At 37.2% G+C, this 14,057-nt stretch overlaps 1 protein-coding gene across 2 annotated transcripts in view; it reads left to right on the forward strand.

Moving 5' to 3' along the window:
- The window catches only part of VPS13C (vacuolar protein sorting 13 homolog C), a 170,469-nt gene that overhangs the window by 121,135 nt on the left and 35,277 nt on the right, over positions 1 to 14,057 (forward strand). For both annotated transcript variants that reach the window (XM_058665749.1, XM_058665750.1), the window contains exons 56-64: positions 176 to 336; positions 1,241 to 1,362; positions 1,918 to 2,212; positions 3,334 to 3,723; positions 4,257 to 4,361; positions 5,042 to 5,206; positions 7,738 to 7,866; positions 9,664 to 9,797; positions 11,105 to 11,231. In XM_058665749.1, the coding sequence (XP_058521732.1) occupies positions 176 to 336; positions 1,241 to 1,362; positions 1,918 to 2,212; positions 3,334 to 3,723; positions 4,257 to 4,361; positions 5,042 to 5,206; positions 7,738 to 7,866; positions 9,664 to 9,797; positions 11,105 to 11,231 (1,628 nt within the window). The remainder of the gene's footprint in view (positions 1 to 175; positions 337 to 1,240; positions 1,363 to 1,917; positions 2,213 to 3,333; positions 3,724 to 4,256; positions 4,362 to 5,041; positions 5,207 to 7,737; positions 7,867 to 9,663; positions 9,798 to 11,104; positions 11,232 to 14,057) is intronic.

Below are 14,057 nucleotides of genomic sequence, written 5' to 3' on the forward strand. Positions count from 1 at the left end.
GAAGTTTTGTATCAGTGACTTTTGTGTGTGTATTAAAGCATGTTTTAGTAACCATTCCTACTGATAAAAACAAATATTCTTGTCATTATTTTGAGGTGTTCATAAGGGATTATTATGTCAGAGAAATATTGGTAAATTACTGTTTGAAATTCTTTTCACTTATGATGTGCCTTAGTACCTCATGGATACACAGAAGTTGCAAATATTCCTGTAGCCCGGCCTGGACGGCGATTATATAATGTTCGGAATCCCATTGCCAATCATTCTGACTCAGTCGTGGTGCAGATTGATGCCACAGAAGGGAATAAAGTAATCACCCTTCGCTCTCCTCTACAGGTAACATTTTTGAGTGAACGACTGTCCCTTTCTATATGTCCAGAAATATTAAATCATTTAACTAAATGTTAAAATACAGTAATGCTTGTTTTGGTCAGTACTGATTATTTGAAATTAAATAGTAAACTAAAGTGATTCTTACCTCCTGTTGAACTTGTTTTTGCAATTTCTTTAATTGTTTATAAACAGGATTGTTCATTAAAAACCCAGTGTGGTCTGATGGTTTAGAATTACTGATATTTTTGTGTATTCAATTAATTATTCACAACTGAGGGCTAATATCATTATAATTATTGTTGATCATCAAATAGGCCAACATCCTATTTTCTTTGTGCATCACTTGGGATTGTGTGTTTCATTTCTGTGTGAAGAAACATTGAAATGATGATTGCCCCTTAAAAAAGTTTTAGTGTCTTGATTTAGCATTAGTCTGTACAAATATTTTATTTTTTACTTTAAAGAGTTTGTATTAGATATTTTTGTGTACGTCTTTTTAGAAATTCTAGTATATGATCAGCAAAAGAACATTTCCTTCTACCTATCATTCCATAGCAGCCAAGAAAATGAACTTTTTCTCATGATTCTTTCTGTTATTTTCTTTGTAATGTACTGAGAAAAAGATTGTACTAGACAAAGTGTGTCTGAAATCTTAAAAGAACAATGCACATTTGATAGAATGTAATATTCCAAGTGTATGGATAACCACATAACTTTCAACTGAACTTTTGAACATCAGGTTTAATATAGATGGCAGTGAAATGTAAAAATGTTCAATTACTGTTCAAAACACCTCTAATATTGAGTTTGAAACATTTGAGATTTAGAGGCAAATTTGTACCTCTCATATTTGTTCTTTTCAACAGATGCATGTTTTTCACAACTTTTCTGCCTTTTTGTCTAACAGGTTAAAAATCATTTTTCTATTGCTTTTGTCATTTATAAGTTTGTTAAGAATGTTAAACTATTGGAGCGCATTGGAATAGCCAGACCTGAAGAGGAGTTTGACATTCCTTTAGATTCATATAGGTAAATACTTTTAGAATTTTTCCAGAATGATTACACTGTTTCATATTTAAAATTTAAAAAAGTCTTAAATTTGTTCTTGCTTCAGAATTTTTTTTTCTCTACAAAGTTCTTCCATGAGTTAGCTATATGACTTTGGCAAAGTTTGCTTTGTTTTTAATATTTATTTTTATTTATTTGAAAGATACAGTTTGAGGGAGAGACAGAGATCTTCCATCTGATTATTCCCTCCCCAAATGGCCACAATGGCTGAGGCTATTCAAGACCAAACACTGGAGCCATGAGCTTTTTCTGGATCGCCCACATGAATGCACAGACCCATACTCTTGGGTAATCTCCTGCATAGTGTGCTTAACCCACTATGTCACAATGCCACTCTGGGCAAGTTTCTTATTCTTTCTTAGCCTGATTTTCTTGTATGAAAAACCAGAAATGCTAGTACCTACTTTGCAGCATGGTCAAGATGACTTAATGAGTTTTTTTTTTTTTTTTTTTTTTTTTTAATGTTCTTGGCCAAAGTTATTTTCCCTACCTCTTCCCCTGTTTCTTTTTCTGAAGGTGTCAATTGTTTATCAAGCCTGCTGGGATCTTAGAGCACCAGTACAAAGAATCCACCACTTATATTTCCTGGAAGGAAGAACTGCACAGGAGCAGAGAGGTCAGATGTGTGTTGCAGTGTCCCTCCACAGAAGTCAACTTCTTGCCTCTCATAGTCAATACGGTTGCTTTGCCTGATGAATTAAGCTACATCTGTCCACACGGAGAAGACTGGGACCCAGCGTATATTATTCATCTGTATCCTCCTCTCACTTTGCGGAATCTTCTCCCGTATTCTCTCAGATACTTACTTGAGGTAAATCTGTTGCATTTCATTAGATTTTTATTACTACACAGAGTGAAATCTAATTTTGTTTTAAGGAATGTTTAATTCCTATACCTTTTTAATATAGCACACTTGCAGTGCTATAATAACCATGACAACAGAAATTTACATAGCATCTTCTGTGCCTGGCACTGTGCTATGTTCTTTGTGTGTGTGAACACTTTCAGTCCCTGGAAAGTCTCCTAACACAGGTGCTGTTATTACGTTCATTTTACCTACATAGAGACCAAGTCACAAAGAGATTACATGGCCTCTGATTCCTAGAGTGTTTGACTCCTTGATGCCTAACAGTCTTCCCTTCTGCATCTGACATAAATGAACATTCATTTTAATCTCTCTGAGTTTCTGCCTTAAAGTTAATGTTATGGTTGTGCAGTGTAAAGTTGTATTAAAAATAATCACTCTCTTTAAAAACTGTAAGGAATTGTTTTCTCATAATGGGATAGTACATATTTTTAAATCTCTAAATGCTGTGATATTTTGAAATATACAAACATTTGGAAACATAAATTAATTGTGTATGTATCTGACAATGAGCTATTTGAGGAGACAAAAACTGATTTTATTAATTAAATGGTGCTAAGTTCACTATATAGTTCAATGCTGTAGAGTATATAACTCAGTGAAGAAGAGTGATTTGTATGTTGCTATTACTCACTTTTAAAATCACTGTGGAATCACTTTGGGTATTATATTCACAGGTACCGTTGGGCATGGTAAGTGAGTAGAGGCTACAACTGAAGCCCAGCCAGATACTGGCCCATTTAATGACATAGCTCACATGGACAACAGCCACGGGTCCTGAAACTGGCCTTTGCCTCTTGGTTTAGATTTGATTTTTTTGTTGTTGTTATTCCTCAAACTTAGTGTTTTTAGCCTGCTGGTATCTAGAAGTTTTGTCCTGTGGCTGTGCTGTGGTGGTTTCCTTTTAGGTCTTAATGTTTAGTGTTCATTCTTAACATTTAAATGTGATCATTAAAGAATTAGTAGCTAATCTGAATCTAATAGCCTTATTTAGCATTTGTGTATAACATATCTTTTTCTGTTTAATAGATCATAAAAAATTCACTAAGCAACCTTGTTTGTTTTAGGGAGCAGCAGAAACTCATGAGCTAGCGGAAGGCAATACTGCTGATGTTCTACATTCCAGAATTGGTGGAGAAATAATGGAATTAGTCCTGATGAAGTACCAGGGCAAAAACTGGAATGGACATTTCCGCATATGTGATACACTTCCCGAATTCTTTCTTGTGTGTTTTTCTGCTGACTCCACAGAAGCAGTGACCATTGACCTGTCGGTACATGTCAGGCGAATTGGCAGCCGAATGATACTTTCTGTCTTTAGTCCCTATTGGCTAATCAACAAAACTTCTCGGGTTCTCCAGTATCATTCAGAAGATATTCATGTGAAACATCCCGCTGATTTTAGGGATATTATTTTATTCTCATTCAAGAAGAAGAATATTTTTAGTAAAAATAAGGTATGCTGTTATCAATTTAACAGGTTAAAATAGATAATTTCTAATCTTGAAACCAGGAATCATTTGTCTTCCCTGAACATAAACATGTATCTTTAATCTCTCTGTTCAGTTGGAAGCTTTTGAAGATAGAAACTGTCCTACATTCTTCCCTTTTCCTTTTCACAACACCTTTCATTTAGTGTTTGAATAATGTTAACGATCTGAATTCACCTTACCCTGAAACTTTAAGGATGTGTTATCTGTATATAAACCTAATACTGAAAAGTATAATTTTGAGTTACAATTCTTTATAAACAGCCGGGAGTCTCATTAAGTTCACTGTACTCATTGCTCAGGTGAATAGGAATGTCACAGCTGTGCTTTTGTCAGACTGCCCCCTTGAGTTTTCTATAGTTCTGTAACCCAGTTGCAGTATGACTGTTTTTTCTGTTTTCATGACACCATAGACATTCCTAGTGGTCTTACACCTTGTATCAAATAAAATGAATGATTCCATCCTTTTCTTCCATGATGTTATGTGTTCTTTGGTATAGGTACAGTTAAAAATTTCAACCAGTGCCTGGTCCAATGGCTTCTCACTGGATACGGTAGGAAGTTACGGATGTGTGAAGTGTCCTGCCAACAATATGGAATACCTGGTGAGAGTGCTTGCTTGTTTACCGTTGACCCCATTCATCTTGTGTCCAGCTCAGTAAATCAGCTGATTCCTCAAACTTTTAGAAATTTAAAGTCAAAGTTTTTTTTCAAGATTTTATTTTTATGTGGGAGTTACCTATCCATTTTTGTGGCTACTGGTATGAAACCAAAAACCTGAGTTTGTCAAAATTTGAGGCTTTGGATTGAATCCTTCCAAATGAGCAACTTGGTAAATATTCATGGTATACTAAAATTTTCATTCAAAACTATCATCTGCCAGATGTTTCTTAAATTTTAAGTTTGAATACTAGGAAAATTTGAATAAGTTGAGCTATTGCTGCTGTAGTTTAACAGATAAGCAGTAAGACTTGAACTTCTACACTGATTATATGGCAGTTTGTCTAGAATGTTAGCAAGAATACTAGGCAAATCTTACTGCAGGTCACTATTAATTAAATAATTGATTGCTGCTTCTTAAATACATTTCTGATCCAGTCAGATATAAGGAACCTGAATTTTCCTTCATTGTGAGAAGATATTCAGTAATGAAATATAGCTTACAGTAGTTGCTTTGTTGAAACATTCCTTTAAAAAATATTTTAAGATGTCTGTGTATTGTATGTGAGTATGTATATATATTTCAAAGAAATTAAGTTCAAATAAGTTTTTTTACTTTCCACAGGTTGGTGTTAGCATCAAAATGAGCAGTTTTAATCTTTCACGAATTGTTACTCTTACTCCCTTTTGTACTATCACAAACAAGTCATCATTAGAACTAGAAGTTGGTGAAATTGCATCTGATGGCTCAATGCCAACCAATAAATGGAATTATATTGCTTCTTCAGAGGTAAAATTTACTTTAACTTCTTCCTAAAGAAATAATACGAATACAAATAATACAAATAAGTATAGACTTATTAAGAATTTTATTGCCTCTCTGACATATTCCCCACCTATTATATTTTTGTGTTAAAATATGACAGGCAACTTTGAAAGATTTTTCTTTTGTACTTTAAGTGTATTTTGAAAGAGGGGAATTTTTTTTGGTATTAGCCCACTCTGGCTGATTAACCGTCATTTTTAAAGTTCTTCCTGTATGTGTAGAAAGGTTTATGAACTATGAGAAATATGTTGCAAATTATTTGCTGTGTATTGTGTCAGTAGTTGAAATTATGTGTTTATGGTCAAGAAGCTATAATCTTGTTAGAGAAGCCCAAGACCCATTTATGTATTTAAGAGGTGGAAAATTTTTAGCTTGTGATATGGCCTGTTGTTCACTGTCCTGCAGCAATGGACTTGGAGCAAGGAGCCTAAGATTAACAAAATAATAATGGACTACTGATTGATGATCAATAGCCAAAGTTTATTAGTGGCATCAGACTTTTATAGACCGAGGGTGACATAGGATAAGGGAGGAGGTATTGAGCTTATCTATGGAACCCACCAATTGTTTCTATACCCTTGTTTGGAATTCTTCTGTTTTGTATATCCCACCAAGTGTTCTCAATCACATGCTGTCCACTCGGCTGTTTTCTTACAAATGATGTCCAATCAGTCACACAAATGGTATCCATCCAGTTGTCCTCATACAAATATTATCCTATCAGTTGTAATCCTGAGCTCACTGACCTTCTAGGGTCACAGTGTCCTTCTACAGACTGTGAAATGGTTTGGTCTGGTCCTGCTAATGGAACTAATGGTGGAACTCAAAGTTCAGTAAATCTATTGCAGGCTAATGTTCAGGCTGATAATTTTGTGTAGTACATCAAGGACGTTACAGATATTCAAATTGCCTTTGATGGAAGGAAAGGTTCCCACCCCTGCTGTAGATTAACTCTTGGAACTAAACATAGTACATGTTAAGTTTTAGGGAACTGTAGAATTTCTAAATTGGTAAGCAGGAAGTTGCCTTGAAAATACAAATGTACTGCTCTTGATGAAAAGGCAACTGATGATTGTGATTATGGTGATCTAGATGAAAATGAAAAGTTACCTTGGAAAGGTAGGATTTGAGCTAACTTTGCAGGCTGCTTAGTATTTAAGGACGTGACATGAATGGGGGAGAAAAAAGGGGAAAAGACAGGTGCCTGACTGCTTGTTTTTTGAGTTTCCAAGCAAGGCAGTTGACTTTGAGTGTAGTTGAAGGTCATTTTTCTATTCTTCATCCATCTTTAAAAGAAAAGTTCCAGAATTATTTATTTATTTATTTATGTATTTGAAAGACAGACTCTACAGAGAGAAAGAGAGAGAAGTATCTTCCATTCATTGATGCACTCCCCAAATGGCTGCTGTGGCTTGAGATCAGCTAATCTGAAGCCAGTAGCCTCTTTTGGGTTTTCATGTGGGTGTGGGGGCCCAACTACTTTGACCATCCTTCCCTGCTTTCCCCAGCCATAAACAGGGAGCTGGGTGGAAGTGGAGCAGCTGGAACATAAGCTAGCATCCATACGAGATGCTGGCACTTGAAGGTAGATGATTAGCCTATTGAGCCATGGAGCCAGCCCCTTCCAAAATCTTTAAAAAATACTTAGCAAAAGGCTCAAGATGAAGGATTCTAGTTAGAATACAAACAGATTTAAAGCTCTAAGAGGCAGGGTCATTTAAACTGCTTAGAGTGATCTCTGTAGACCTGGAGACAGACAAATGATTATAATGTTTTTATTCAGAAGTAAAATTTACCTTAGTATTCTATAAAACAAAGCCAACTTGTTTTATGAAACAAAACTCTAGTGTTAAAGCTAAGAAAACTTAAGTTGAAATAAGTATGAGGGTACTAGAAAAATTTTGTCAAATTGTATATTTTGGGATAAGAAATTGCCGTTTAGCACAAAAATAAGTTTACCTTTAGATTCCATTTTTATGCAAATGTTTTAAACTCCCAGCATACAGTTTGATGAAGATAAGACATGAAATAAGTGGTGTCAGTACTTAACCAGGTTGATGTGTCATTTCATCCTTCTTCAGTGGCCTTTCTAGTTTATTTAGAGTAAGATACTTGGTGGAAGAATTTATTATGCATTAATGAATTAAAATGGAGGTCTATATGAAAGCAAGTTGAGATTATAGTTTCTAAATATTCTACATATTTGATTGTTTTTAAACCAAGTTTTCTTCAGTTTCCTATATTGTAACAAAACTGTAGATACTTATAGACTAGTCTCTATTTTTTTGATGCAGTTGCATTGGTTGGTTTCACGGATAGTCACTAAATTGTCATTAATCAGACTATGGTGCAGTAATAATATGATGCAATCATAATATTATGATAGAGAAAGAATTAAATCGAGGTCTGATTTAGACCTTGAAGTGAGAACTTAATTCACCGTTGTTTAATACTACAGTGTTTGTTTTAACACTGATCCTAACCTGTTTTTCCAGTGCCTTCCTTTTTGGCCTGAAAGTTTGTCAGGCAAACTGTGTGTAAGAGTGGTAGGCTGTGAAGGATCTTCCAAACCATTCTTTTATAATCGACAGGATAATGGTACTTTATTGAGCTTGGAAGAACTGGTAAGTTTTTATATTTCAATAGAAAATATCCTATTTTATACTGAATGTATTCAATATAGAATATAAAAATGTCTATGACATAAATTTATAAATGTATGTAACATAGATATGTAATACAAATATGACACATATAAATTTATATCAATAAGATGTATTGATATATTTAGTGTATTTAATATATATTAGATATTTAAAACATTTAAAATTTGCCCTGAAATACTTAATTAAATTACAACATGGTGTACTTATATTGTAAAAATCAATGATTGCTTTTAGGTGCTGCTGTAACCATCTATAATGCCATATATATTTTTTTTTAATTCAATTTTTTAATGATCTTTACATGGTTGATTAGGACGCAGAGGGTCAAGGGCTATAGAAAAGTGGGTAAGACCATTGTTTCCACATTCTGTTTTTTTGCTTTCTGTATTTGGGGGAATGGGAGAGACAAAGGGAGAAGCCACACCCAGCCTCCCAACCATCCCAGGGTCCCCAGTGTGGAACTGCTCCGATAGCACTGATCAAGTGGTTTCGATAATTCAACTGTTTAGAATTGCTGCCAGTCTTGCCATTCTAAGCACAATAAAATCTCTTCAGAGTCCACTGGCTGACATAGTCCACCTTAGATTCTCCACTTGCCCAGATTTTCAGTGTCAGCAGTTGGCTGGGCTAGTTTTTTTCTGTTCTCTGTTATGGTATCAGGTGTCCTCTGCAGGTTCCAATGTACTGCCATATCCTCCATGTGCACCTGGATATGCTGTCCACTGCTCTGTCTGAGCCACTGAGAAGGCTCAGCTTTGACACACGCATTCCATGGTCAGATCCTGGAATCTGCATTTCTCTTTGTGGTTGGGGTTCTGAGTACAGCAGTTCGATTGGCGGGATCACCAGAGAAACTTCGTCTGAAGTGATTCCAGACCAGATTCTTGGGTGTGCTTGCCAGTACAGGATATGGCACAGTCTGTCATCCCTATCAGTCTATGCAAATGTTGGTGGTTGCAATTGCTGGGTCACTTCTGCCTCCAGCCCCATCTTCTACACAAACCAATGGGTGTTGGAGCCCATCTCAATCCTGCCATGTAAACCAGTGGGAGTTGTAGCGTAGTTGGGGCGACTCCCAATAACCCTCACCAGGCCCATCCCCTACCCTGGTTCCCATGCTTGCCAGTATGTACAGCCGACTGCTCCAGTCTGTCCCACATCTCATTCAACTCTCATACTTGTCAAGAGGCATTGAATCCTAGTTCAGCCCAACCAGCCCCACTATCCAGCCCACACACCTGCCGATGGGCGCTACTTCTCTGTCTAGCCATGCCTGCCCGAGTCCTGGTTCTCATGCTCACCAGATGGAATGGCATCCCAGGAGGGAGGTGCCCACTGTTTCCCTCCTAGGCCCACTCCCACTCCCAGATCATGCATTCTGCAGATGGTTCTGTGGTTTGGCTTGACAGAATTAGCCCCCATGTGCTAGCAATTGCTAACTGATGCTGTGGCAGGGCCCAACCAACCCAACACCCACTCTGACCTATGCTTGCACAAGTATGAACAGTAAACCCAGCCTGGATTTTCCCTGGTCCAGCTCACGTGAGGTCAACAGGTGTTGTAGCTCTGCCAGGTCTGGTCTGCCCCCATCCCAACTCATGCTCTCCAGTATGTATGTATTTTTAAAAGCTTGGAGGCAAATTACTTTTTAGTTAGAACTTAAGAAAGCAAAGCTTTTGTTTTTAAGTGGTATTCCATATGTCAAATGCAGTTTAAACCAGTGCACTAAATATTGCATTTCTTTTCTCCCAATAGAATGGTGGTATCCTGGTAGATGTAAACACTGCGGAGCATTCAACTGTCATCACTTTTTCTGATTACCATGAAGGATCTGCACCTGCCCTGATCATGAATCACACACAGTGGGATGTTCTTCTGTATAAACAGAGGTATAAAAAGGCCTAATGGAGAACTAGATTTGCTTTTAATGATCAGTGCCTTTTAGGGAACACTTGAGCTGCACATTGTAGGAAGGTAATATGGTAATATGGAATGTAAATGTTAATTACTGGCACCCTGACTCATTTTGCGTTAGTATTCTGTAATCAAACACATTAGTTTTCTGCAGAAAAATTTAGGAATGTTCATTTCAAGTGGAATGCCTAATTACTTTTCACACTATAGTTATTATTTAATGCTATATGTTTTAAGCCATAAAAATATACTAATTTTATATACATAAATATAAGTTGTAGATATGTAGATTCACAAATAAAATATATCGGATGCATACATTTCTTGAACAGTTTTCTGTTCTTAACATTTGTAGCTTGAGCCCAGTAAGATTTAAAAGCACAATTTACAATTAAAACCTAGATAGATTACTGGAGACCCTTGTTAAAATGCGGATTATCATTGGGTAGATTTTGGGTGGAATTTAAAACTTTGCTTTTCCTGCATTTACCTAGGAAATGCCAATGCTACTACTGGTCCATTGACTATAGAAGTAATAATGGTATACACTGTTTTTTTCTTTTCTCATGAGACTAATAGAGGGTGTCACATATCACATTTGATTAAAAAGTTTAAACTGAGTTCTGGGATAGCGAGTAAAGCCAAGGCCTGTAACACCAGTTTCCCACATGTGGATTATGGTTCATGTACCAGCTGCTCCACTTCTGATTCAGCAGACTACTGATGGCCCGGGAAAAGCAGCAGAAGATGGCTTATGTGTTTGGGATCCTGCTGTGTGTGTGGTAGATCCAGGTGAAGCTCCTGATTCCTGGCTTCAACCTGTCCCTGCCCTGGACATTGAGGTCATCTGGACAGTGAACCAGAAGATTTCTATCTCTCCCCCTCTCTTGTAGCTCTTATCTTTCAAATAACTAAATACATATTTTTTTAAAAAAAGCTTGAATTTAAGTACTGAATGAAGTCCTTCTGCTAATATTTGCTGTATATCACTTTTTTCATAGGTTGACCTTGTGTACCAGTCCAATACCTTAATGAATTTTATGATTCTACCTAGTCCAGTTCAGATTGTACTTGCAGTTTTAGAGAAGTCAGTATTCATTCTCCCAAAGCTTTAAAACTGATAATTGGGCATTTTAGGATGCTTATTTTTAGGCAAAATTATGTGTTATTAGCTCAGGCAGTGTTGTAGTGGTTTTCTGCTAGTCTTTTCCTCAGTAAACTATGGGTCTAGGATTCTCAAGGCAAAGGTCATCTCATCTTCCCTCTTTCCATTGTGTTTTAGTGGATCACAGGAAGAACTGGCATTGCTGCCCAGACAAACCCGACTCTTTGCCTGGGAAGATCCTACAGGCACGAGGAAGCTTACATGGAGATATGCTGCAAATGTTGGGGAACAAGATCTACTAAAGGTATCATTTTATGTGAATGAATGCTGTTTGAGCTCCTGATTGTAAGAGAAATGGACACCTGGGCTTTGCCAAGCCGTTTTTGTACCTACTGAACTAAGTAACTTACTTTTTGATTTTAAGTTACAGATTGTTCATAACAGCATAGTGTCTTAGGCCAAGGGAAAGTATTTATTTACAATTTTAAAATAAGTCTGTTTCTTCTGTTCCAGTAATGGGCAGTAAAACATTTTTAATTTCTTTTTTGACAAGGAATTTTAAAGCTAATTAAAAAAAATTAGTTTGATCATATCTGTACCACTGTTACATGTAAGGATTTTAGGCATGTTTTCTTCAGCAAAGGAATATGAAGGAGTCTTCAAAAAATTTATGAGTGCATATAATGAAAATTTATGCATGGACTTCAAAACTTTTTATGGCACCAAAATAAGTTTATCTTAATATTGTTTTTCTGTGAATTCTCTGAAGTAGCTTGGTGTATCTCTTAGTGAAAGAACTCATAGGGTTCTAGTCTCTTCTTTTGAAGATTTATTTACTTATTTGAAAGAGTTATATAAGCAATCTTCCTTCTGGGTCACTCCCAAGGTGGCTGCACTGGTCTAGTCCTGGCTGGGTCAAGCCAAAGCCAGGAGCAAGGAACTCCATCCAGTCTTCCACATGGTTGCAGGGATCATCTTTCTCTGCTTTCTCAGGCGTGTTATTGGTGGAATGGATTGGAAGTGCGGCAGCTCGTACCTGAACTGGTACTTCAGTATTAGATGTTAGCACTATAAACCGCAGCTTAACCAGCTGTCCCACTGTGCCAGCCCCTGTAGTGTTATATTCTGTTGTGTGATGGTTGTTTAAAAGGCTTGGGTTTTGAGTTAGTAATTGGACAGCAACAACTAAATTATCCTCTCCTATATTCCCACTAGGATAATTATAAAAAAAGAAACACTTATATCTTTGAAAAATGAGACTGAGGCCTAGTGTGATAATGTAGTGGTTAAGGTCCTCACCTTGAATGTGCTGGGATCCCATGTGAGTGCTGCTTCTAGTCCCGGCGGCTCCGCTCCCCATCTAGCTCCCTGCCTTTGGCCTGGAAATGCAGTCAAGAATGGTCAAAAGCCTTAGGACCCTGCACCAGCGTGTGGGATACCCAGAAGCAGCTCCTGGCTCCTGGTTTCAGATCGGCTCAGTTCTGGCCATTGCAACCACTTGGGGAGTGAACCAGTGGATGGAGGATCTTCCTCTCTGTTCTCCTCCTCTGTGTATATCTGCCTTTTCAATAAAAATAAATATATCTTTAAAAAAAATAAAAGAAAAATGAGACTGATAACTGGAGTGGGTTTTCGTTTTACAACAGAGAAATTCTAAATTGTATTAGTTTCAGAAGGAGGCTTACATTCCCCAATACACTTACTCTGGGGTTCAGAGATATGGGAGCTCTCTCAGTTCTCTGTCTTCTACCTGTACCGTTTCCTCCTTCCTCACACTTGCCAGGACCACAGGATAACAGCCTTGAAAAGACAGAGTGGTTGCGACTTTATGGAAGAGGTTATCAAGGCCTGTATAGAAAGGCAGCTACAGGGAGAATGTTTATAATTGTATGCAGGTATTTCAAAAAGCTCCTGTATTTACTGTGAGAGAATTAAACAGTCACAAAAATCAGTGTGTTAAGTGTTGGAAACTGAGCTGAAATGGAGGGTAGTAGAGGGTGACCCAAGTCCCTGGGACGCTGCACCCATGTGGGAGACCCTGGGAAGGCTCCTGGCTCCTGGCTTGGATTGGCTTAGCTTCAACTGCTTTGGCCATTTGAGAAGTGAAGCAGTAGACAGGAGATCTTTTTCTCTGTATCTCATTCTCTCCATAAAGCCAGTCTGCCTCTATAATAGAGATAAAAATAATAATTTTAATATAAAAAGAACAGATTTTATGTATTTCATTGGTACAATTCTTAGAAGACAATTATTCTTCCATCCCTTCCCTTCTTCATCACCCAGTCCCCTCTTTCTGAACTTACTCTTTTCATTAGTTTTCACATACATAATTTTAATTCACTCTAAAATCACAGTAATATTTAGCAAGTAAATATTTAATAGCAGAATTGCATATTAGAGTGAAACAAGTGGATAAGTTGTTTTGACATGTAATATACTCCAAAAATAGTCTTTATTTTTTTAAAGATTTTATTATTATTATTATTGGAAAGCTGGATATACAGAGAGGAGGAGAGACAGAGAGGAAGATCTTCCGTCCGATGATTCACTCCCCAAGTGAGCTGCAATGGGCTGGTGCGCGCCAATCCGATGCCAGGAACCTGGAACCTCTTCCGGGTCTCCCACATGTGTGCAGGGTCCCAAAGCATTGGGCCGTCCTCAAGTGCTTTCCCAGGCCACAAGCAGGGAGCTGGATGGGAAGTGGAGCTGCCGGGATTAGAACCGGCGCCCATATGAGATCCCGGGGCGTTGAAGGCGAGGACTTTAGCCGCTAAGCCACGCCACCGGGCCCCAAAAGTAGTCTTAAGTTTTAATTAACAATAAAGAACTTAACTTATCATGTACCTATGTTAGTGTTCTGGAAAAGTACATAATAGGTACATAGTAACAAGTACCTATTGAGAGGAACAGTTGTTGAGTCTATAGTAAGCTCAGAGTGAAGAGTAATTTGTATTTTTAACTGCTAAGTGAACACTTAAGCCTAGCAGATTATTCTAGTGGAGCTTAGTACAAACTGATCACCACAATTTGACTATTTGGCACTATGATTATCATAGATATTTTTATGTTGTCAATGATTAAAACATAAAGATTTTTAAAAATTTAATTTTACTTTTATTGGAAAATCGGA

Source organism: Ochotona princeps, chromosome 6 (assembly GCF_030435755.1).
Source record: "Ochotona princeps isolate mOchPri1 chromosome 6, mOchPri1.hap1, whole genome shotgun sequence".
Taxonomy (NCBI): Eukaryota; Metazoa; Chordata; class Mammalia; order Lagomorpha; family Ochotonidae; genus Ochotona; species Ochotona princeps.